The sequence below is a fragment of the Myxine glutinosa genome, chromosome 2 (assembly GCF_964187855.1).
Source record: "Myxine glutinosa chromosome 2, kmMyxGlut1.1, whole genome shotgun sequence".
In the NCBI taxonomy this organism is placed as follows: domain Eukaryota; kingdom Metazoa; phylum Chordata; class Myxini; order Myxiniformes; family Myxinidae; genus Myxine; species Myxine glutinosa.
In genome coordinates this window covers 89824862-89849945 of record NC_136262.1, presented here as the reverse complement: position 1 = coordinate 89849945, position 25084 = coordinate 89824862, and the positions used below count along the sequence as shown (strand labels likewise).

General features: G+C 47.7%; 1 protein-coding gene and 1 long non-coding RNA gene across 3 annotated transcripts in view; one reads left to right on the top strand and one right to left on the bottom strand.

The window, feature by feature from the left end:
• Positions 1-6582: 6582 nt before the first annotated feature.
• LOC144890619 (uncharacterized) lies at positions 6583-7312 on the top strand. The gene is made up of 2 exons (XR_013622320.1): positions 6583-7010; positions 7041-7312. It is a non-coding gene; the product is annotated as an uncharacterized LOC144890619 (long non-coding RNA).
• A 7670-nt stretch (positions 7313-14982) lies between these two features.
• LOC137421594 (uncharacterized) overlaps positions 14983-25084 on the bottom strand; it is a 152513-nt gene continuing 142411 nt past the window's right edge. For both annotated transcript variants that reach the window (XM_068107802.2, XM_068107803.2), the window contains 5 exons: positions 22090-22144; positions 21778-21830; positions 17429-17558; positions 17244-17335; positions 14983-15559 (listed from right to left, as the gene is read on the bottom strand). In XM_068107802.2, coding sequence (XP_067963903.1) covers positions 15413-15559; positions 17244-17335; positions 17429-17558; positions 21778-21830; positions 22090-22144 — 477 coding nt within the window. In that variant the 3' untranslated portion in view covers positions 14983-15412. The remainder of the gene's footprint in view (positions 15560-17243; positions 17336-17428; positions 17559-21777; positions 21831-22089; positions 22145-25084) is intronic.

Below are 25084 nucleotides of genomic sequence, written 5' to 3'. Positions count from 1 at the left end.
TCCCACTCCTCCTCCCCCACCCTCCCACTCCTCCTCCCCCCACCCTCCCACTCCTCCCTCCCCCCACTCCTCCCTCCTCTCCCCCTCCCCCTCCACCCTCTCCCCTCCACTCCCCCTCCCTTTCCCCCATGCCCCTCCCTTTCCCCCTACCCCTTCCTTTCTGCCCTACACCTTCCCCATCCCCCTCCCTTTCCCCCATGCTCCTCCCTTTCCCCCCTACCCCTTCCCCACCCCTCTCCCCCCCTCCCCTCCACCTCCCCACCCCCTCCCCCTCCCCACCCTCCCACTCCTCCCTCCCCCCACCCTCCCACTCCTCCTCCCCCCACCCTCCCACTCCTCCCTCCCCCCACCCTCCCACTCCTCCTCCCCCCACCCTCCCACTCCTCCCTCCCCCCACCCTCCCACTCCTCTCCCCCTCCCATCCCTCCCCCTCCACCCTCTCCTCCCCCCCACCCCTCCCCCCCACCCTCTCCTCCCCCCCACCCTCCCCCTCCCCACCCCTCCCTCCCCCTCCCCTTCCCTTCCTCCTCCCCTCCCTCCCCTCCCTCCCCCTCCCCTTCCCTCCTCCCCCTCCCTCCCCTCCTCCCCCTCCCCCTCCCCCTCCCTTCTCCGTCTACCCTACCCTCTCCCCTTCCCCACTCCCCTTTCCTCCCCCTCCCTTTCCCCCATGCCCCTCCCTTTCCCCCCTACCCCTTCCCCATCCCCCTCCACCCTCCCCTCCCCCTCCCTTTACCCCATGCTCCTCCCTTTCCCCCCTACCCCTTCCTTTCTGCCCTCCCCCTCCCCCCTCGCTCTCCCCTCCCCCCTCCCTCTCCCCTCACCCCTGTTCCCCTCCCCTTCCCCCTTCCCCCTTCCCTCCCCCGCCCGGCAATGCCGGGTACTTCTGCTAGTATGTATATATATATATATATATATATATATATATATATATATATATATATATATATATATATATGTCAAGTTGTAGATTTGTTATTGCCTAAAGTTCAGTTATAGACGTTGGTTGCTAATGTGTTATGATTTAAATGTTGTTTAAAAATGCTATTTTCATAAAGTTAATAAAGGGTTTTTGCTTCGTTTTAGTTTTGGATGAGGAAAGGCTCGCTGAGGTCATGCTGGACAATTGTATACGTGTGCTTTTTACGAGGCTAGATAAGGCCGGTCGTAAAACCACGCCCACATGCGCGTGATTTTGCGTAACGCTAGTAGAATGTTTAGAGTGCAGACATAAACCTATCGTTAACCATATATATTTTGTATTAATCACAGCGACGCATGACTCTGTATAAACATGCTTTGAATTACTCATGTAAACAAACCCATAAAATATATGGGTTTGTTTGGCCAAGCATGCACTCTTCTCTTTGTGAGTTACATTTCTGTTTTCTCGGAGCCCAGAGAAACATTTGGTCCGAATGATAAGGAAGGGCTGACTCCCCCGAACAGCGGATAACGGTGGGAGGGACTCTCGCCAGTCGCTTTGTTCTCTCGGAGATTTTCTGATAATCGTATTCATATATAAGTGAATGAGAATCAATGTGTTTCCAGGAAGACTAGACGTGGCATGATGGTGGTTCTTGCTGTAGATGTCAGGCTGCTTCCGGATCTGTATAAGTTGGTTTTAATAAAAAGCTGCGTCATTTTTCAGGCTATTTGTGGACTTCTTTTCCAAACGAAGAGCTGCTTCTTCACAGATGGTACCAGGAGTGGGGTCAGCACCGGACGACGGGAAACGGAGCCCGAGGGACAGGAGGAAGGCTGCCTGAGGCCGGCGCCGGCACGCGGATTTGATTAAAGGTGGGAGTTGTTTTATATCAGAGGGCTATTATTCCAAATTCGTACCTTCCTCCCTCGAGCGGTTTCAGTCTCCTTGTCTTCCGCGCTGCCTGCACTCGAACAGAAATTGTAAGTAAAGGCTCATTTTAGGCCTCAGAATGACGTGGCTTTGTTAAAGCCAGGATAAACAAGTAAGGATACCAGTAAGGACTTAACAGTAAGCTTAAAGTTACAGTTAGCACCAGGAGGGGAAAATGAGGTCGGACAGCCATATAGGCTGAAGCCAGGTGGCCAAGATTTTTCCAGGAAGGAACAGCCCAGAGACAAGATGGGGTATGCCATTGCATGCCAGGGAACGAAGGGCTGTGGCTAACTTAGGAGGGCCAAAAAAAAAAAAAAACATGGCCAGTAAAAGGATTTGCGCAGGATATCGGTGAAGATAACGTTCGGTACAAGGGAAGGGGGAAAAGTGAGGTCGGACAGCCGTAAAGGTTGAGCCAGGCCGAGAACTTTCCAGGAAGGATCAGCCCAGAGCAATAAGATGGGAAGCAAGCTAATGAAAGAAGGGGAACCCCTTAAGGGAACCCCGGCATCTTTCATGTTTAAGAGGCATCATTTTGCCGCGGTAAGACCATTAAAGGACTGGGCTGTGTTAACTAAAGATTTAAATAATCCCTGGCCAGAGGACAAGTAAGTAAGCAGTTAAACAAGTAAAACAGCGAGTGATGCCGCTGGACCAGATACCAGACCAAGACCCCCCAACCCCCCAAGACCTGAGCTCAGTCCCGGGGCTCTAGGCAACACCCCCCACCCCCCCAAGACCTGAGCTCAGTCCCGGGGCTCTAGGCAACACCCCAACACCCCGCCCTGCCTTCCCTTTTTTCACCTCAACCCACCCCCGTCCAACCCGTCCCAAAAATCCTTTTCCTTGAATGAGAGACGTAACATGAATGAGCAAAGATTGTTTGGGAGTGGCTGGAGAAAGGCATGATTTGAGTCGATCTGAGTTTCGCGCGAAGTCTGGGAGACTTCTATGAGTATATGAATGAGGAATGAATGTATATTGGGATGTTAATTGACGTGTGTATCTGGCCAATGTATTTGTCTGTCATCTGTTTGGGAGTTGTTTGGGAAGCGAATTGATATAAATCGGGTCAGGAAAGCACTCGGAGTGCCCTTGTCGACCTACTGTTGATATGAAGCGGTTTCTTGGAGATGGTTGCAGGATGGGCTGCTTTGTCTTTCGAGCGGCAGTCGGACGGAGGTTTGGAGTTTGTGGAACTGGAGGTTCAGAGTTTGGGTCGAAGTGTGTGTTTTACTTGAATCGAAGAGTTCATTCAATGGCAGATATTGTGGATTGTATGTGTGGGATGTATCGCTGAGGCAGCTCACCTTTGGAATTGGTGTCATATAGTGCATTTTGGGGTCGGGGAGGTGGAGCGTCGGAGATCCTGTTTTTTTGCGATGTTTACGAGCTAGGGATGAGTTCTGACAGCTCAATGTTCTGACAGCTCACTACATGTCAAGTCGTAGATTCTTTATTGACAATTCAATGTTATGACAGCCGACTGCATGTCCCAACGTGAGGTAAACCCCGCCGTGAACGCGAATAGAGCGGCGTGCAGGGAGTGTTGAGATTCGTGCGGAGGCACGAGGGTGCGCGCCAAGACGGGGGGGGGGGGGGGCGGCGTGGCGTCGTCGCGTTGAGATGGTTGTGCCAGGTCGATCGGCGATCTCTGAATTTAAATCGGATTTTTGTCATGTGTGTTGTGAAATTAAACGTCTATCCGAGAATCCTGGCAATGTTCGTTTAATTAAAGTGTGGTACAAACCTGTGTTTCCGCCGTGCGGCTCCGTGGAAGTTTGGGTAGAGGGATATTGTGCGTTCGGGCAGGAGCCGAGCGAGCCGCGAGTCACGGGTGTGCTGTATGAGACTTGCTCAGAGTGCCGGCGATAACTCGCCCACTCTCAGAGGAAGTGTGTGCCCCGAGAAGATTGTGGGTCGCAGATTGGGCACTCTGGGTGGACACGGGGGTTGCAGTTGTGTGGGCGCGAGGAGGTGTTGATGAAGCGTTGTGCGAACGAGGAGGGATGTGCGAAAGGTGTGCACCAGGTAGAGAGGTGCTGCATTGTAGAGCACGCCTGGAAGTTCCTGGGCGGATTGTGACGGTTGTTGGATTCGTAGAAGTTAGCATTTTGCAATGTGGAGCCACAATAATGGTCATCTGTCTGTCTGGATGTGGAGTTCTTGCAGGGAATGTCGCCGGACTTGTAATTGTATTAGTTGCGGAATAATAAAGCGCTGGTTACCCCAATTCGAAGTTTGACCTTTTAAAGTTTAGTTGACCTTTGTTCGAGATTTGTAAGGGAAAGAGGTCAGAGGCAATTCACTAACCTTGGAAGAACGACAGGCGGAGTCAGTCTACAGGGTGTTGCTTTAACGACAGGATATAGAACTTAAATCTGGGGAGAATATCGGGACATTATATTGTGGGTAAAACTGAAATCATGTACGTAATTAATGAACAGAGAATATCGAGTTCTGTTTGTCGTTGTAATTGTCGTTGAGGTCCCGATTCAGGGGTCTCAAGAAATAAACAGACTTCCGGTGCCGACCGGAAGCGTCAGGTACAGTACGCTTGAGTTTAATTTAACCGGGCCGAGCACAGTGACGTGCGTGATCGAGCAATGGGGATAGTCAGGGTCAGTGAAATGGAGGTTGAAATGCAGTGAACATGTCCGATTTTGGCTTCGCGAGGCTCCGGATAGAAATTGGCATTTCGATACTGTGGATTATATTGTGCCTGCCCGGAAAGGTGATGTCCTGTGCTGGGGCTGGCGACATGCCTCTGTTATTTGTCTGTCTGTCGGTCTGATTGTAAGTCTTTGGTACTGGGAGGGCTAATTGAGTGCTTAGGCGTCATTGTTCCATGGAGGCAGGAGCTGTGAGTCACAAAATGTAAACGGGAACTTTGTGTAACTTTGCACCGGATCCACAAACAGAGAGATGGACAGGACAACAATGGAGTTTATATGGACGGGTTTGGGGCAGGTTCAATCTGACGATTACAGAGGGCTTTGTTCTGTTCACGAAACATGTAAAATTCATGGAGTTGAAGTGGTTTGCAAGAAGGCAGCAGAGTCAGTACTGGGATGCAACTTCGTCCAGGGGTTTTGGTCCAGCCTGCAAGGAGTCCAGGGGCTTGTTTCAGGGCTGGGTCGCCAAAAATGGGATGCTGTGCCCATCTGGATGTAAAATTATCCATCAAGGACGGGGAATGATGTGCAGTGTGATTGATTGGAGGTAATAAGGATTTGTGTTGATTTCCTGATTTGAGTTCATCTGGAAACAAAGACAGATGGGATTAATGTGTATATCAGGAACATTTTGGAAAAGAAATATGGATATATGACATTACTAAAATATAACCAAGCAATTGAGAGTTCTTGGGTTAATGGGATATAAATAAATGCATCTACAAATTGACGGTTTATAAAAAATTTAGTTCTGGATGATACTTAAACGATGAACAATGTTGGCAATATACAAAGAATGTGACTTGTTTTTTGGGGGGAAAACATGTGGTTTAAAATTGGTTGGCTAAGTTTTAAAGATGGAGATGTTTCGCAGAACTCTTATGATTATTTATATGAGTGGTGGACTATTCCATGGCGAAGCATTTTTCAGTTTATTGAAAGTTGGATTTTGTAAAATAATGGTTTAATATAACCACAGTAGAAAATAATATACAGATTTGGAACATTTTGTAAACTTTCGAATAATGAGAAGATTCATAAAATTCATAAAAGGTGGATACTGGGAAACCATCGATGTTGGGGGCAAAGTTATGGGTGGATTTGGTGAGTGGTTTTAGGCAAACGAAAATTAATTTAGATTTATCATAGTTAAGTTCGAGGAAGTTGATTTGAAGCCAGAATTTATTTGGATGCCAGAAAGGAGAAAGGAGATGCTGAAAGCCAGAAAGGAGATGCTGTTGTCTACTCTGAATGACAGGTGGCGGTATCCAGGGCGCTGAGGAGTTTGTTCACGTTGTAAAGTTTGTTTATTTAGTTTGTTTATTGTAGAGAAGAGTGCTTTTGGGATTCCGGAGCCAGAGTGGATAATTTGAGAGTAGTAGGTGGTCCTTGTGGGCTTGGGAGTGAACTGATTTGGGTTTAATAGGCACAAGCTGGTCTAAACAGGGTGAGGAGGATGGTGTGATTGATGATGTCAAAGGAGGCGTTGAGGTGAGGAGGATGAAAAGGTTGAGGTTGCCGGCGTCAGAGGAGAGAAAAGGTCGCTGGTGATTTTGAGGAGAACAGTTTCAGTACTGTGGCTGGAGCAGAATTCGGATTGGGATGTTTCATACAGGTTATTGGCAGAGTGGTGATGTTTGAGTTGAGTGGCCACAGCACGTTCCAAAACTTTTGACAGAAAGGGTAGATTGGAGATGGGTCTGAAGTTATTTAGGGTGTCAGGGTTTAGTCCAGGGTTTTTCCAGAATGGGGGTGAAGTTTCACGAGTTTTTGGGGAAATCGGTATGTGAAGCTGGATTAAGTTGGAACTGCTTGATGAGCCATGGAGATGGATTGGGTTTTGTTGTTGGTTGTCTGGGAGTTCGGTTGTTGCATTACCAAAGGTTTCTGTGTGGTGGACACACTCGTTGGCTGTTGTCTTGTGTGACGTGGATGGAGATGTATGTGGCTGCGTGTGGCTGCCTGGAGTCGGGAAGACGGCTACAGTGGTTGATATTGGTTGTGGATCGTCCGGGGTGCTTCGATTTGCATAGGGGGTGAAGATTGGGATATTACATTATTTTAAGTAAGTATTGGTATGAGTAATTACATAAGTAATTATGAGTTATTATGAGTATTAGTTATGAGTAAGTGATTATTTTAGTAAAGTTACATGTTTCGCTGTGTTGTGGATCTGCGGACAAGCTAGTTTGATGGGTACCCTGGGGTCTTCGGCGTGTCTATGTGTTTGGCTATCTGTTACACCGGACTCTTGAATGGGTTTTCATGAGACGAATTTCAGACATAACAGTGAGAATCTATTTTGAGCGAATCACAGTGGGTGAGGAAAACATTGTGTGTGACCAGACACCAGAACTGACCAGAATTGAAATTGGAAGTAGACCAGGTTATTTCTATTATTTGTTTATTCGTGAAAATAAATAAATAATAGGGGGAGGTTAATGGAGGTTAATGGTGGTTTGTTTGTGTTAATGGAGGTTAATGGTGGTTTGTTTGTGTTAATGGAGGTTAATGGTGGTTTGTTTGTGTTAATTCTAGTTGAAACTCTCGCTGAAGTAATTTTCGTTTATTTTTATTATTTTATTGATTTTTTTATGATTTTGATTGATTTTTTGATTTGATTTGAGAGTTGAGATGATTGATTTTTTATTAATTTTATAATTTTATTTTTATTGATGTTGGAAACAGGTAATGGGATGCTGAGAGAAGGATTGAATTTAATTTGAATTGGACTGGATTAAATGGGATTGAATTTAAAAATTGAATATTGGATAAAATTGGATCCACTTGAAAAAAAGTGGATTAGGAAATTGGAGAAAAGGTGTTCTATGAAACTATGAATTGAATGAATTGAATCTATGAATTGGAGACCTGTAGACCAGGCGCTCCCAGGAGACTTGTGGACCAGGTGTTCCACCAGAGGAAAAAGACCAGGTGTTCGTGGAGCACTTCACCTGCAAGAACGCCTTGGAACCAAGGTGGAAGGGACCAGTCCAGGTGTTGCTGACTACACCAACGGCAGTCTTTTGCGAGGGCAAGACTTCGTGGATCCACGCCACGCACTGTAAGTTGGCCATACAAGCACCAGACACTACACCACAGCAACCACAGTAAGGATGGGCCTAATCATAGGTACAATACTATTGATAGCGACAGCAGCTAGGGGAAACTCCGATTCCAATAGATGCGAAAACGAAACCCGACACCTCACCGTAACATGGGGACAAAGAGTATCACTACCATGTTTCGAACAGAAAGCCCTGCACACAAATTGGGTGAACATAAATTGGCTAGCACTGTCGGCAGGGCCTGGACGCGTTGGCATGGTACTACAAAAGCAACGAGAGTTCCGGGAAGATGGGCAAGCTAGCATTAAGACCTTGGCCCAACCAGGATACAAATGGGGAACCCCTGATTTTAAGCTACAAACACGCACGCGCCTAGAGAAAGGCATGACTATGCAGGTCCGGTGCAGCGTCTGGACCCCTGGCGCGGCCGGTGGCGAAAAGAACTACATACGATGCAACGAATACATACTCACGCCGCAACCCCAGGATAAGGCCCCAAAGAGGGGGGAAAACACATATTGGAAAGTGGCCAGGGAGGTGGCAACAATTCAAAATAGGACACACTGCTGGTCGTGCATGCACTTCCCCCAAGCAGGCACCACAGGAATACACATGATAGTGCTACCTCTGTCCCTCAATGACCCCTGCTCACAACCTATCGATTCCCCATGTTTAGTCACCACGCTGGAAAGAGAAGGGGTTGACAACGGCAAGAGTTGCAATCGACAATTTAATTATCGCCCGTCAATGATTGCCCATGTGGCCGAGAGGCCTGCCCCCGTCTGGGTCAAACCACAGAAAGGGAGGGTCTGCCTCCAGGGTTCCGGCCACTTGCGTATGGGAGAATCAGAATGCGCCTACACTCTCCCCGGGAAGCTGGGACAAGGGAGCTCGGGGATTACATTACGAATAGTACTGCAAGATAAACGCAACCACAACATAACGGCTATAACATTCTCTAGGGGGGTTAGTAGGATTAATGGGGTGGTAAAGGGACTCCAGTGCTTATCCACCCACCTGGTCCCACCCCATGGGACAATGTTTATATGCGGCGACAAGGCTTACCCCTATTTACCAAATAATTGGGGGGGCACATGTTATCTGGGTTCAGTCCTTCCTGACGTTGAGATACTGGATGAGCTAGACCCAAAGTCCTTGGACAGGCGTTATAAGAGGTCAGTCATGAACGAAGATGGAACCACTAAACTACACGGGAGTCTATGGGAAAAGGTGTTTGGTTTCTTCTTCCCAGGAGCGGGCACAGTCATGGATAGTTTCCGGATAGACAAATTGGCTTTGGCCCTAGAAAAGGTGGCAAACGACACCGCTACGGCTCATGACATACTATTGGACACGGTAATTCACATGCGTACAATGGTGATGCAGAAGTGAGACTAAGGGAAACTAGCCACGCCCTGACGATCGATCGGATCGCGCGTGAAAATTCTTATACATTTAGCTGGCTCACTGACTGGTTCCAGGGATGGACGGGCACCATAGTGAAGTGGTTATTGACCGCACTGGCTGTGATAATCGGGGTAGTAATTTGGGGGGCACTAATGAAATCTCTAGTCCTCCTCTGTATGAGAAAGTATTTTACAGGATGGAAAGTGAAGAAGCCGCCGACAACGACTATGGCTCTGACCACAGAGGCCGTCGACCTGAACGAGTCCTTCAACAAGGCAGTTGCGACCAACGCTCCAGAAAATTGTATTGAATTTTGTGGCAACTGTGATACTTGTGCGGATCCCATGTGGGAACTGGCTGCTGCCTGTAACGGTGTATGTGATGACTGTGATACTTGTGCTATAAACCCCTTGCGTGTACACCAACGGACAAGCTGACAGCTGCACGCCCCCTTTCAACCCAACTATGGATCTGATTGCGACACTGGGTCTGGCGGTCGAGGGACCCGACGTGGATATCCTAGACCCGCAAGCCGACCAGGCGCCCAAGGGAGACTTTGACATAAAGGAAGTTCCTCTCTTTGCTTCATATGTATTAAGTTCAAATGCTTCAAGTGAATCGGATTTTTTCGCTCTGTACCCTGACCAGGAAATTGAGACACAAGATACTGACAATACTATGTATTCCCCAGAACAGCAGCACGTGAGGGACCTCATGGGCATGATCGTTGATTAACTTCGAAGATCTGCAAGGACTGGGTCTGCAAAGGGTGGGGGGGAGCAAGTTCCGCAGGGGAGGTGGTGGCCCTCTGGCGGAGCAGAACCTCATCTGGACCAGACACCTTCGTTGTGGATCCGAAACGTTAATGGACTTTCATGTTCTGAGCCCTCAGGCTCCGAGCACGCACCACACGACACGTTCGCCAAATGCACGGGCGAGGCGCTTTGGGCGCACGATATGCCCTTGGGAGATACCCGCATTACACAATTATTTTTTCAATACCCGCATTACACAATTATTTTTCAATAAAGCCCGATGTGGCACGTTGTCTCTTAAGATACTTTGTCTCGACGAGACAAGAGGAAGGAATGTCAAGTTGTAGATTTGTTATTGCCTAAAGTTCAGTTATAGACATTGGTTGCTAATGTGTTATGATTTAAATGTTGTTTAAAAATGCTATTTTCATAAAGTTAATAAAGGGTTTTTGCTTCGTTTTAGTTTTGGATGAGGAAAGGCTCGCTGAGGTCATGCTGGACAATTGTATACGTGTGCTTTTTACGAGGCTAGATAAGGCCGGTCGTAAAACCACGCCCACATGCGCGTGATTTTGCGTAACGCTAGTAGAATGTTTAGAGTGCAGACATAAACCTATCGTTAACCATATATATTTTGTATTAATCACAGCGACGCATGACTCTGTATAAACATGCTTTGAATTACTCATGTAAACAAACCCATAAAATATATGGGTTTGTTTGGCCAAGCATGCACTCTTCTCTTTGTGAGTTACATTTCTGTTTTCTCGGAGCCCAGAGAAACATTTGGTCCGAATGATAAGGAAGGGCTGACTCCCCCGAACAGCGGATAACGGTGGGAGGGACTCTCGCCAGTCGCTTTGTTCTCTCGGAGATTTTCTGATAATCGTATTCATATATAAGTGAATGAGAATCAATGTGTTTCCAGGAAGACTAGACGTGGCATGATGGTGGTTCTTGCTGTAGATATCAGGCTGCTTCCGGATCTGTATAAGTTGGTTTTAATAAAAAGCTGCGTCATTTTTCAGGCTATTTGTGGACTTCTTTTCCAAACGAAGAGCTGCTTCTTCACATATATATATATATATATATATATATATATATATATATATATATATATATATACATATTTGTTGTTAATATTATATATACATATATATAAATTTTTTTTTTTTTTTTTAAAAGAAATTTAACACGAATAAAAAATTATCACGTGGAATTAAATTCCACATAACCGAGACCACTTTCGCGTGAACCCACTCATCAAAAACTACGCCATTTGTTTGGAGTGGGGGTAGGACAAAAATTATGTCTCTATAAATGTGTATCCTGTAGTGAGTGCGACCTGGTAGATGAAATACGCTAATTCTCTATGAAAATCACAAACATCATAGAGGCGGGGGATTGAACCGCTCCATCAGGACGGGATTTTTTGTTAGTATGTTTAAATCGTATACAGACTTGGCATTTAGTATGGAATATTTTTTTTGGGGGGTGAACTTACTTTTCAAGATGTCTTAGAACCAAAAGTTCATTGGAATTATGTTGAAATTATTCTAGATTTTGTTAATGTGTCCTTTAAAAGAAACAAAAACCACATTTGACATTTCGAAACAGAATAAATTGATCCTTGAAAGTGATGAAAACTGATATCGAACTCAATTCACGGACAGTACTGTGTTAAACTTCTGTACGTTTTCCAGAAGTATCTCTTTATTTTGCACATTAGCCAAAAATGTTTTTAACAAAAACAAAAGTTAAATTACGACTGGGTTTACGGACAGTAAAATTACAGTTCAGTACTTTGTGTAACCCCCACGAGCATTCAGGAGAGCACGTACACGTTGAGGCATGCTGTTCACGAGATTTGCCAAGGTTTGGACAGGAATCGCTTGCCATGCAGTGACAATAGCCTGCTGCAATTCACGCACAGAGGTCGGCTGCTGCTGCTGGTCGATTTGACGTGTTAATTCTGCCCACAAGTTCTCTATCGGATTCATATCCGGGGACATGGCAGGCCACTTGACATGCTCTACACCACGGTCAGCAAGAAAGTGTTGGATCATGCGAGCATGATGAGGCCGTGCATTGTCATCTTGGAAGACAATGTTTCCTCGAAAGGCTGCACGAGCAAATGGAAGCAATGTTTCTTCCAGAATGGCCCTGTGCTTGAACTGGTTCAGGTTTCCATTCAGAACAACCAGGTCAGTTTTGCCCCCTGCATGAAAAGCAGCCCAAACGGTCACCCCACCACCTCCAGCTTGGACTCTTGGCACTATACAATCTTTGTTGTAGGCTTCATGCACTTGTCTGCACACTCGGACGCGGCCATCTTGACAATAGACCAGAAATCTAGACTCGTCACTGAAGATCACGTGATTCCAGTGTCCTGGCTGCCATTGACGGTGCTCTCTGGCCCACTGCAATCGGCACTGGCGGTGTTGTCTGGTCAGGCGTGGCTTTCTCAGGGGACACCTGGCACGATAGCCTGCTTGAACCAGTCGTTGGTTGACTAGCCTTCTGGATACAGGCACATTTGTCAGTTGCTGCCACTCAGACTTTTTTTTTTTTTGTTGTTTTGTTTTTGTTTGTTTGTATACAAGATCGAGGCTCGTGAAAGAGCGAACATTAATCACACAGAAAGACAAACCGACACATAAAACATATAACATCGGGAGCGGTAGACAAGATGGGGAGAGAGGGGGAAGGACACAAACACAACATTTGAGAGCAGGGACCGAGAGACATGGAGACATCGAGAGATCTGAAAGAGGGCGAGGGCTTTGGGGGGGGGGGGGCATGGGAAGGGGGCGGTGGGAGAGGTATAAAACATATGGACACTGCCAGGAATTCCAGGAAAGAAGTTGGAATTTCAAACAAGGTGGATCTGGGGTGAATTAGCGGGGGTAGAAAAGATCAAGGTTTTGGATGGGGGAAGATAAGAGATGGTGGTGAACAGCTGTTTTAAAGACCTGGAGGGAGGAGTGGGATTGAAGGGAGTGAGGGAGTTTGTTCCAGAGGCGGGAGAAAAGAGGAATGAAAGAGTGAAGGTGAGCAGAGAGCCGAGATTTCGGCAGTTTAACCATCAGAGGGTTGCTGGCAGATCTTGTGCGACCTGTAGGAATATTTGGGGGACAGAGCACAGAGAGAGCTGGGGGTGCAAGGCCGGAGAGGAGTCGGTAGAAGACAGAAAGACCACCTACCTGCCTGCGGTGAGTGAGTGAAAGGCCCTCAGAGATAGCTTCATCGCGGGAGATTCCAATAATTCTGAAAGCTTTGGTTTCAACAGCGTGAAGCCGAGCTAGGTGTGAGGCAGGAGCACCGGCCCATAGGGGAGAACAGTATTCCATTGAGCTGCGGATGAAAGCCTTGTATGTGGTGAGGAGCTCAGGTGTGCCGAGGAAGGACTTCGCACGACGGAGGATGCCCAGTCGGCGACTGGCTTTGGAGGCCAGCTTGGAAATGTGGTTTTCCCAAGAAAGATCATGGCAGATAGTGAGACCCAAAAGCTTGAGCGACAGAACTTCTTGGAGAGGATTGTTGAGAAAGTAGATGGGAGGGTTGTCCAGTCGATCTTTTCGGAGAGACATAGTAAGAGTGTGAGATTTGTCAGGATTGAAAGACATGTTCCACTTGTTTGACCAGTCTGTGATTTTGTCCAAGTCTTCAGAGAGTGAGGAGGCTGCAGACTGCCGATCTGAGGGAAGAGGAATTGGAGCGGCAGAGAGTGGAGTCATCAGCAAAGAGATAGAGAGGATTTTCAAGAGAGTCAGAGAGATCATTGATGAAGACCAGAAAAAGCACGGGGCCCAGAACACTGCCTTGGGGAACTCCAGCCTGAACAGGAAGAGGAGATGAGAGAAACCCATTCAGGGCCACACGTTGACGACGACTAGAGAGGAAGTCCGCCAGCCATGCGTGGAGATTTCCATGGATACCAAAGGAGGAGAGTTTGGTGAGCAGAGCGGGGTGCCAGACCGTATCGAAGGCACGTGAAATGTCAAGGGAGACAGCTCTAATTTCCTGTTTGGCGTTGAGGACCTCCATCCATTGTTGAGACAGCAGAAGCAGCATGTCCAGAGTAGAGTGACCTGGTCTGAAACCAAATTGATGATCAGAGATCAAGCCATTGGAGAAGAGGAAAGATTTCATATCCGAAGCAATGATGGATTCCATGACTTTGCTGATAATTGGGAGAAGGCTGATTGGTCTGTAGTTGCTAGGATCTGTTTTTGCACCTTTTTTGTGCAAAGCGGTGATGTTGGCTGATTTCCAAGCAGATGGCAGTTGACCTTGAGCAAAAGAGAGGGTGAAGAGAACAGAGAGAGGGTGAGATAGAGCAGCAGAGCAGGATTTTAGGACCCGTGGGCTGATGCCGTTGGGTCCAGTTGCAGAATCAGAGTCGAGGGTTGACAGAAACTTTTCCACCTTGTCAGGAGGAAAGGACACGGGGTCCAGGAGCAGCAGGGTACGATTGGGTATGGTGGGTACAGAGAGGGATGGGGTTGGGACACAAGATTTAGAGGCAAACACAGAGTTGAGGCATTCAGCTTTTTCAGTTGAGCATTCAGCTTTCATTCAGTTGAGGCATTCAGACCTAAGCCGATTAGCTGACTTGGTACTGCCATTGCGGACTAACCGGTGCAGCTGGCGATCATCCCTCCTTGTGGTTCTGCGGGGACGTCCTGGCCTCGGTATTGGAGTAGGGACACCCCTCTGAGCATTTCGTTTCAGGATCTTTGACACCTGACCTTGAGTGATACGACACTGCCGAGCAATAGCACACTGTTTCATGCCGTAATTTCGTAAAGCCACCACTCCATGACAAACAGCATTGTCGAGTTGACGGACCATCTCCAGAGGAAGCGGCAATAACTTTTGGAGATGTGCAGCAGTTGTTTTCCACTAATACAGAACGCAACAACCCTTGTATACCCGACTGTGAAGACAATCATCAAATGCACCTGTCCGTACATTTTGCTACGCCACCTGTGATATAATACTGTTGTTGACTTCTTGCTGCGACAGACAATCAGTGACATGGTTCCTTTAACAAATAAATCACCAAAGTGTAAAAGAAACTCACCAGATTGATATACTGAGTTAAGAAAGTAAACCCAAGTCAAGAAAAAAAAAATATTCCATATTAAATGCCAAGTCTGTATTTGTTGATGCATCGGGTATCAATTTAAACAAAGAAAATCTCAAGTTCTTGCAAATTCAAGCAGATAGAGTTAGATTTAATAGTTTAAAAGTAATCACAGAGAAGAATTCAGGAAAGCAAGACAAGCAGTTGCCAGATAGATAGAGGCAGCCATAATCAGAACAATGATATGAAATGACAATAAAATATTCTGATAGAGTCGTTTAGGAGTAGAAGTATCTCCTCCACCATGGAGCACAAACTCTCTTTACAACAAAATAGTTAGCTGAATATTTACTCGATGGGATCTTGAGCTATCAAACCAAGTGGCTTGATCTCTTGTTCCCTTAATCTATTGTTCCCTTAAGAGTAAGATCTCTTGTTCCCTTAATCCAGAAGGATTCACAATACACTTGTAAAATAACATCAGTAGGATGGAGTAAAGCCTGCACTTGTAGACATCAGGATGGGTGTGCGATATTCACGGTGTGTGCAATTGAAAGAGTCTAACTAGAACCCATATCAGCCTTGCTGAGCGCTATGGCGAGGGCAAGGTCAGCATGTTCCTGTTGCCGGAGTCGAGCACGTCGCTCGGTCTCAGCACGCGTGCTTTCTCTGCGTGCCCAGGCAATCTGGGCTGCCTCGTTGCCAAGCTGTGAGAGGAGTTACAGAAAAAGAGACACAAAGACAGGCAAGCGGCGATCAGCAAAAACAAATACACAGCCCCCGTTGAATAGTCCTTTGCCATCAATGTATGGCAAATGGCAAATGGAGTCAGTATGGCAAAAAAGGCTGAAAAAAGAAAAGAAAATCAAAATCTTTCATCATTGTTTCTACAATCGATACATGTTTTCATTTTGTAAAATGAGGGTGACTGAAAACGTGTGATACAACTAGGAAGTCATTGAAATTTTATTTTGTTTCCCACCACTTTTATGGATGTAGACAAGATACTTGACAAGATGTAAAAATAAAATATAATTTTTTCTGACTTCTGAGAAAATGCCATAGACACGTTATGGTGGAAATACAACGTACAATGTTTCTCAAGAGCTATGATCAAATTTTCCAAAATACACCAATAGCAAAGCTTCCCTACCCCTTTTTAAGTGTTTTAGTAACAGCCCTGAAAATTAGGCTGTTTTTTTCAAGGAATCAAAACTATTCCAGGGAATAAAATTATTTCCAGCACGAGGAGATACATTTAACTTCCTGCAGTTGAACTTTGCTTGCCGAGCCACTGAAGAGTGACTTTGGCCAAAAGTAAAAAACGAGATAGAAATCTAAAATAGAATAACTATCGCAAGGCACAACCATAACAACACACATGAGCGTGGAAGCACTTTATGCTTGAAGTGTAAAATTACTTCGGATGTGAAAGTTACCGCAGTGCAGGACATCATTCTTAACAGCCTCATTCAACAAAAACCTCATGCTCCCAAAATGCTCTAGAAGACAGATGTCTTTGACAGGCGAGCCTCACACTCATCACACTTTGCAGCCAATCTTGAGCAAATTTCAACACGCTTGATGTTTTTGTTGAGCAGAAATTTTATAATTATTTGTATCTCACTTACTAACATCTTGATCTTCAGCATGTGCATTAAAGCAGGAAAATTGTTGTAAAGCGGTTCTTGTAAGGCAAGAAATATGGTTTGTAAAGTAAAACAGGAAATAAGTGATTGATCATTCATGCGGGCTCCTATACACAAATAAAGAAAATAATATTCCCTCAAAAGTTATAAGTTCACTTGCATTGCTCTGCCTTTACAAAACAGAAATCCAGGCCAAATTTGAACAACCCTCACATGGAGCAGTTGTGGAAAGTCTATGTTTTGTTGAATGTGACTAACATTTGCAAGGATGCAAGATTGCCAAAAGAAAATATCAGATTGATTTCATATATAATTATGATCAGAAGTGGCCCAAAAGTCTTATCATTGTATTTTTTTCTCAGAAGGGCTTGTGCACATTTAATTTAGATAAAAACATTAAGAGACATCATGCAGCATACTTCGACACGAATGCCAATACGTTAGGACATATTGGACAAATCAATGTCTTTTACGCAATTAAAATCCCAGCATCATGAGCTTATGTGCTCAGATGGGAATACAAACCAACCCAACTCTGTAGGATGCAATTTATTTTTTTCCTTCTGGATTAACCCTTAATAATTTTGCTTATGAAATCAAGAAGGGGTGCAAACAGAATAAATGAAGTGTTTTTTCATAATGGTTGCTTGTTTGAGAAGCATTATGCAAGATGCAAATTGCTAATCAGAGAACGATGGTGGCCTGGTGTTGTTGTGCACGTGCTGGGATGCAAGGCACCAACCAAGCCCAGGTCTGGAGCATTGGGTTGAGGGGCAAATGGTTCACTGCTGAAAGGGTCAGTGGAGGCCGGACGCCTAATGGGAGGAGAATGGCCTGGAAGAGAGTGGGTTTGTTGAAGAAAAGTTACAACACAACCAAACAATACAAAACGATGCAATATGAAGCAACTTTAATAAATAACCTTACCAGTGGAGACAGGGGGTCTTGGGCGTGGTGGGGCGCTACGTTTAGGGGGCAACATTGGACCCTTTGGCACAAAAGGGTCATCTGAAAATGTCCCAGAAGAACCACCAACACGAGGTTCAGCACTGGAAGGCTAAAGAAGGGATGAAAAGTGTGGATGGATGGTGAAAACAAACAGATACATGGATAGTTCAAAATAACCTTGGCTAATCTACACGCAATACTGTCTTTTGTCCCAAGTTCAAATTTGAATTACTTGATCAACTTGCGGCACTTATCTTCTCTGTAATAATTCCATTTTTACAACAAACTACCTCTTAAAGGTAACATCATCTAACTCTCTTTATGGTCACCTTGCATATTTCAAGCATCAGCAATAAACATACAATGATCTTGGAACAAAATACTTTACACATGCACCAGGTCTACACTATACTGGTATTTGGTTCAGTTCAGCACTTAAATTATCCGCAGGAGAAAGTCAATTTCAGTAACCTCTGGTTTAAGTTGCAGAACACAATGGCCAGCTAGTTTCCCTACATTGTTATGATATGCAATTGGTATGGCAGATATTTAGCAAAAAAATTACATATGTCTAATGACATTTTTTAATGCCTTTGTTCTCTTCAATCATTCCATATTTACAAAATGTTTCGTGCTCACTCAAATTTTCAGTATGTAGCCAAGCTACTCCGCTAACTGCAAGGACGAGCTACCCCGCCAACTGCAAGGACGAGCTACCCCGCTAACTGCAAGGCCGAGCTACCCCGCTAACTGCAAGGCTGAGCTACCCCGCTAACTGCAAGGCCGAGCTACCCCGCTAACTGCAAGGCCGAGCTACCCCGCTAACGGCAAGGCCGAGCTACCCCGCTAACTGCAAGGCCGAGCTACCCCACTAACTGCAAGGCTGAGCTACCCCGCTAACTGCAAGGCCGAGCTACCCCGCTAACTGCAAGGCCGAGCTACCCCGCTAACTGCAAGGCCGAGCCACCCCGCTAACTGCAAGGCTGAGCTACACCGCTCACTGCAAGGCCGAGCTACGTCGCTCGCTGCAAGGCCGAGCTACGTCGCACGCTGCAAGGCTGAGCTACGTCGCTCACTGCAAGGCCGAGCTACGCCGCTTGCTGCAAGGTCGAGCTACACCGTTTGCTGCAAGACCGAGCTACTTCACACGCTGCAAGGCCGAGCTACTCCGTTTGCTGCAAGACCGAGCTATGTCGCATGCTGCAAGGCCGAACTCCATTGCACGCTGCAAGGCTGAGCTCCATCGCATGCTGCAAGGCCGAGCTCCATCGCACGCTGCAAGGCCGAGCTACATCGCACGCTGCAAGGCCGAGCTACATCGCACGCTGCAAGGCCGAGCTCCGTCGCAAGCTGCAAGGCCGAGCTATGTCGCACGCTGCAAGGCCGAGCTACGTCGCATGCTGCAAGGCCGAGCTACGTCGCACGCTGCAAGGCCGAGCTACGTCGCACGCTGCACGGCCGAGCTACGTCGCAAGCTGCAAGGCCGAGCTGCGTCACATGCTGCAAGGCCGAGCTACGTCGCACGCTGCAAGGCCGAGCTACGTCGCACGCTGCAAGGCCGAGCTACGTCGTACGCTGCAAGGCCGAGCTACGTCGCAAGCTGCAAGGCCGAGCTACGTCACACTCTGCAAGGCCGAGCTACGTCGCACCCTGCAAGGCCGAGCTACGTCGCACGCTGCAAGGCCGAGCTACGTCGCACGCTGCAGGGCCGAGTTACGTCACACGCTGCAAGGCCGAGCTACGTAGCACGCTGCAAGGCCGAGCTACGTCGCATGCTGCAAGGTCGAGCTAAGTCGCATGCTGCAAGGCCGAGCTAAGTCGCATGCTGCAAGGCCGAGCTAAGTCGCATGCTGCAAGGCCGAGCTACGTCGCATGCTGCAAGGTCGAGCTAAGTTGCACGCTGCAAGGCCGAGCTACGTCGCATGCTGCAAGGCCGAGCTAATCCGCATGCTGCAAGGCCGAGCTACGTCGCATGCTGCAAGGCCGAGCTACATCGCAAGCTGCAAGGCCGAGCTACGTCGCAAGCTGCAAGGCTGAGCTACGTCGCAAGCTGCAAGGCCGAGCTACGTCGCAAGCTGCAAGGCCGAGCTATGTCGCAAGCTGCAAGGCCAAGCTACGTCGCAAGCTGCAAGGCTGAGCTACGTCGCATGCTGAAAGGCTGAGCTCCTCCGTTTGCTGCAAGACCGAGATCCATCGCACCCTGCAAGGCCGAGCTACATCGCAAGCTGCAAGGCTGAGCTCCATCGCACGCTGCAAGGCCGAGCTACTCCGTTTGCTGCAAGGCCGAGCTACTCCGTTTGCTGCAAGGCCGAGCTCCATCGCACTCTGCAAGGGCAAGCTACGCTCACTGCAAGGCCGAGCTACGTCGCTCGCTGCAAGGCCGAGCTATGCCACACTCTGCAAGGCCAAGCTACGCTCACTGCAAGGCCAAGCTATGCCACACTCTGCAAGGCCAAGCTACGCTCACTGCAGGGCCGAGCTATGCCACACTCTGCAAGGCCAAGCTACGCTCACGACAAGGCCAAGCTATGCTACACTCTGCAAGGCCAAGCTATGCTCACTGCAAGGCCGTGCTATGCCACACTCTGCAAGGCCAAGCTACGCTCACTGCAAGGCCAAGCTATGTCGCACACTGCAAGGACGAGCTACGTTGCACCTGCAAGGCCGAGCTACGTTGCACCTGCAAGGACGAGCTACGTTGCACCTGCAAGGCCGAGCTATGCTGCTCCCTGCATGGTCAAGCTCCACCACTCGCTGCACAGTAGAGCTATGCCACTTGCTGCACAGTCGAGTTATGCCACTCGCTGCACAGTCGAGCTATGCCACTCGCTGCACAGTCGAGCTATGCCACTTGCTGCACTGTCGAACTATGCCACTCGCTGCACTGTCGAGCTATGCCACTCACTGCACAGTCAAGCTATGCTACTCGCTGCAGTCGAGCTATGCCACTCACTGCACAGTCGAGCTATGCCACTTGCTGCACAGTCGAGTTATGCCACTCGCTGCACAGTCGAGCTATGCCACTCGCTGCACAGTCGAGCTATGCCACTCGCTGCACTGTCGAACTATGCCACTCGCTGCACAGTCGAGCTATACCACTCACTGCACAGTCGAGCTATGCTACTCGCTGCACAGTCGAACTATGCCACTCGCTGCAGTCGAGCTATGCCACTCACTGCACAGTCGAGATATGCCACTCGCTGCACAGTCGAGCTATGCCACTTGCTGCACTGTCGAACTATGCCACTCGCTGCACAGTCGAGCTATGCCACTTGCTGCACTGTCGAACTATGCCACTCGCTGCACTGTCGAGCTATGCCACTCACTGCACAGTCAAGCTATGCTACTCGCTGCACAGTCGAGCAATGCTACTCACTGCACAGTCGAGCTATGCCACTCACTGCACAGTCAAGCTATGCTACTCGCTGCACTGTCGAGCTATGCTACTCGCTGCACAGTCGAGCTATGCCACTTGCTGCACTGTCGAACTATGCCACTCACTGCACTGTCGAGCTATGCCACTCACTGCACAGTCAAGCTATGCCACTCACTGCACAGTCGAGCTATGCCACTCACTGCACAGTCGAGCTATGCTACTCGCTGCACAGTCGAGCTATACCACTCGCTGCACAATCGAGCTATGCCACTTGCTGCACTGTCGAACTATGCCACTCGTTGCACTGTCGAGCTATGCCACTCACTGCACAGTCAAGCTATGCTACTCGCTGCACAGTCGAGCAATGCTACTCGCTACACTGTCGAGCTATGCCACTCACTGCACAGTCGAGCTATGCTACTCGCTGCACAGTCGAGCTATACCACTCGCTGCACAATCGAGCTATGCCACTTGCTGCACTGTCGAACTATGCCACTCGCTGCACTGTCGAGCTATGCTACTCACTGCACAGTCAAGCTATGCTACTCACTGCACAGTCGAGCAATGCTACTCGCTACACGGTCGAGCTATGCTACTCGCTGCACAGTCGAGCAATGCTACTCGCTGCACTGTCGAGCTATGCCACTCACTGCACAGTCAAGCTATGCTACTCGCTGCACTGTCGAGCTATGCTACTCGCTGCACAGTCGAGCTATGCCACTTGCTGCACTGTCGAACTATGCCACTTGCTGCACAGTCGAGCTATGTCACTCGCTGCACAGTCGATGTATACCACTCACTGCACAGTCGATGTATGCCACTCACTGCAGTCAAGCTACATTACCAGTATATTATGACACATCTTAGTGAAATGCTTTAAGAAAAAGGAAAAAACAGCACCATTTGGCAATGCAAAAGATTGTTCTCATGGTATAACCCCTGCACATCTTACCCGCTGAGTTTCTGTAAACGAGGAGAAAGGATCAAGACTCAGCATGGATTTACCTGAAAGAGCAGGACACACCAATGTAATTGAAAGTGTGCATTTACCCTCTTCTATTTTTTTAAAAATCATCGAAGCTTCTCCTTTAGCGAAACTAAGTATTAGCTCCAAAATTATTCAATAGCAGTTAGAATGTTAACACAACAGCAGATGGCTGGAAATCGATGACAGAAAGATCGCTTTCCCAAAAAAAATCCCACCAAACAAAAATGCCAAACTGACGGCAAAGAGTTGTTTCAGAAACCTACAGCAATTCCTTACCAGCTTTCGGCTTCACACCGCCAGGAGCAAATGGATCGGCGAAAGGGAGGTCACTCTACATAGGGCAAAGGTATAACAAAATGTATTTTGTTACACAACGATACTTCTTTGTATTTATCTGATAATCTACAAAAATGAAATTGTAAAGCTTTTTCCTGATGACGGTAATTTTCGTGTAAAGTGCGATTGTTCTTCTAATAATCTTTCTTTCTTAAACGGCCACAATTATTCCCACGTTCTTGTGGGGTTGTCCATGGGAAGTTTTTGGCTGAAGTCTTTCACAAACCGGCTAACGGCTAGCCTGATGTTCGGCTAAGTTTTTAGGACAGGACTTTGAATTTGATCATGGCGCCAGCGATAGCAGCTTGCCTACTCTTCGTGAAGGAAACCGTGTGATCTCTAACGTCCACCAACTAATGCTGGCAAATGGGAGGCCCAGCTTAACGTCCATCAAAGGGACACAATAATGAATCACTCTGCCAACACCGGGATTATAGTTAGTATAGTTGGGCCAAGATTCAAACTCAGGCTAGATAGCCTAAAGGCGAGGGTGCGTACCTTTAACCTTTAGGTCATCCTGCCAGCCCTATATAATGACCAATGTTGTTGATAAATATGTTGAGAAATTGTAACAGGAAACATAAATAGACATGGGGTTCATAGATAAATCCAATTTATATTTGTTAAAACACATGGATTGCCAGGTTTATGAATGTGGTCACAGAACGTAAAGGAACACCCAAACGCTCAGACCACCTCGACACTAATCTATCCTTTGATACCAAAACAAAATAGATATGATGTGTCGTTTTCTGATTTCCGTTTTATAAAGTTGGTAATTTTGCGATTAAAAGTCGAAATCTTCTTCATGATTAGGCATGACGTCGCACCATTAAGTCGACTGCCACTTCCGTATTGTGCACGGGTAATATCAAGGAATGACTTGACTCAAACGGCAAATCATTTTGGAGTTTCTACAAATAGGCTGGGTCAATGCGTCATTGGTGGTTGTAGTAATACAAAGTGAGATGGTTTCATGCTACACCAATGGCCAAAATATCCGAGAGTTGACAGAAATTGGACGAGGTTCGTCCGGAATACCCAAGTGTGGATCGGGCTTACAAAATGTTCGCTTTGATGATGGGAACATTTTACAGAACACTGTTATGAAACAACAGAGATGGATAGATCTTATGGTTATTCACCATGATTGAGATAGAGGATGCCCCCTCATGATTAAGTGGAGAAACAACCATCACACGAAACCAAGATCATCTCTACGGATCTACCAGCATATGGCCATAGGCGATTTGAGTGGTGAATCAAACACCTGTGTTGGTCTGTCGGTGACTGATCTCACCTCGCTAGATGTGCTGGCTAACATCACCGCCACCTTGCCCAATGCATCTGAAGAGCTCAAAAAACCATAGCTAACAATACCTGCGACCACCCACCATCCTCACACTTTCCTCTGAAAGTGTTTCTGTCACTAATTTTATCTTCAATAGCTCCTTCACAATCCCACTGAACAGTTTCAACATGCCCAGAATCCTCAGAGTTGCTAATGATGGGGGAATCAGTATCGGAATCCGAGCTCGACATGGACAGTTTCTCTATGCAAGTCACCGTTAGGATCGAGGTGAGATCATTATGTGACGTCTGATATGAAATCGTGGGTTGCATCTCCGAGCAGTGCCCTCCTCCCTGAACACATTACTGATGATGCAGTCCCTGAATCGACCGCACGTCTTGGGGACGGCTTACAAAGCTACCTGTAAGCGAGGAGGGATCTTATTTCTGCTGTTGTGGTCTCCAAGTTGGAAAGGACGATGATGACATGCCTATGTACTCGCATTGAATCGGCATTGCCTCAGTATAAATGGAGGTTGTTTGGGAATGCTTGCTTATTAGTGCCTTATATTCTTTCCTATAGATGTGTTGCATTCGAGTGAATAAAAGCTCACTTTGGAGTCAGCTGTGGACATCTCTGATTTTCACCACTTTTTTATTCACTCCGAATCCTGCGCTTGGAGCGATGGAGAAGCTGCTGTGTCTCGAGGTCTTCTCAGGCGACCGTCAAGCGACGAATGCCGCGGACCAATGGGGCCATTGGTACAGCTCTCTCCAGAATTACATCGCGGTGGTTCTGGATCTCTCCGGGCCACAGAGGCTATCGATTCTGACCTGTCACGTCAGCGATATTGTTTATGGCTACATATCCCAATGCACCACGTATGATGATGCCGTTACAATGTTGAGATGCATCTTCGAAAAGCAACAAAGTGCGTTGTACGGCAGGCACATGCTCGCCACCCGGCGCCAAGATCCGTCGGAGAGCCAGGAGCATTATATCCAGGAGTTGATACGCCTGGGGAAAGATTGTTTGATGGAAGCCTGAACGGTTGCAGAGTCGACCGACGACCTCATGCGGGATGCCTTCATGGCGGGAATCGCCTCGCCAGCAATCAGGTTTCGGTTGCTTGAGGAAGCCACATTAACCTTTCAACAAGCGTGTGACAAGGCTCACGTACTGCAGCTGGACACAGCTCGTGTGGAGGCGTACAGCGGCTCCTTCCTCACGGCGGGAGCCATTGCCGAGGTGCTCCCGGAGCCGGCGGCACTGACTGAGCAGTCCCTCGCAGTGTTTCCGGAAGCCACGTCGGCTTTGCCGAGGTCAGGAGCGGACGAAAACCCGAACGCTGCAGCCACCACCTCTTCTTCGACGGAGAACGCAAAATGTTATTTTTGCGGCAACAAAAGACACCCTCAAGCGACCGGCCCTGCGAGGAATTGCGAGTGTCATAATTGCGGGAGAAAAGGTCACTTCGCCCAGGTGTGCTGGGCAGCGAAAGCACAGCGCCCGACCCTCGCGGGGACGAACACCTCACGTACGGTGCGTGCCGGAGATCCGGGGATATCGCGCAGATTGTGCAGCGCCGTACTGCGTGTGCTCGTGGCAGGAATTCCCGCGGAGGCACTTGTTGACACAGGGAGC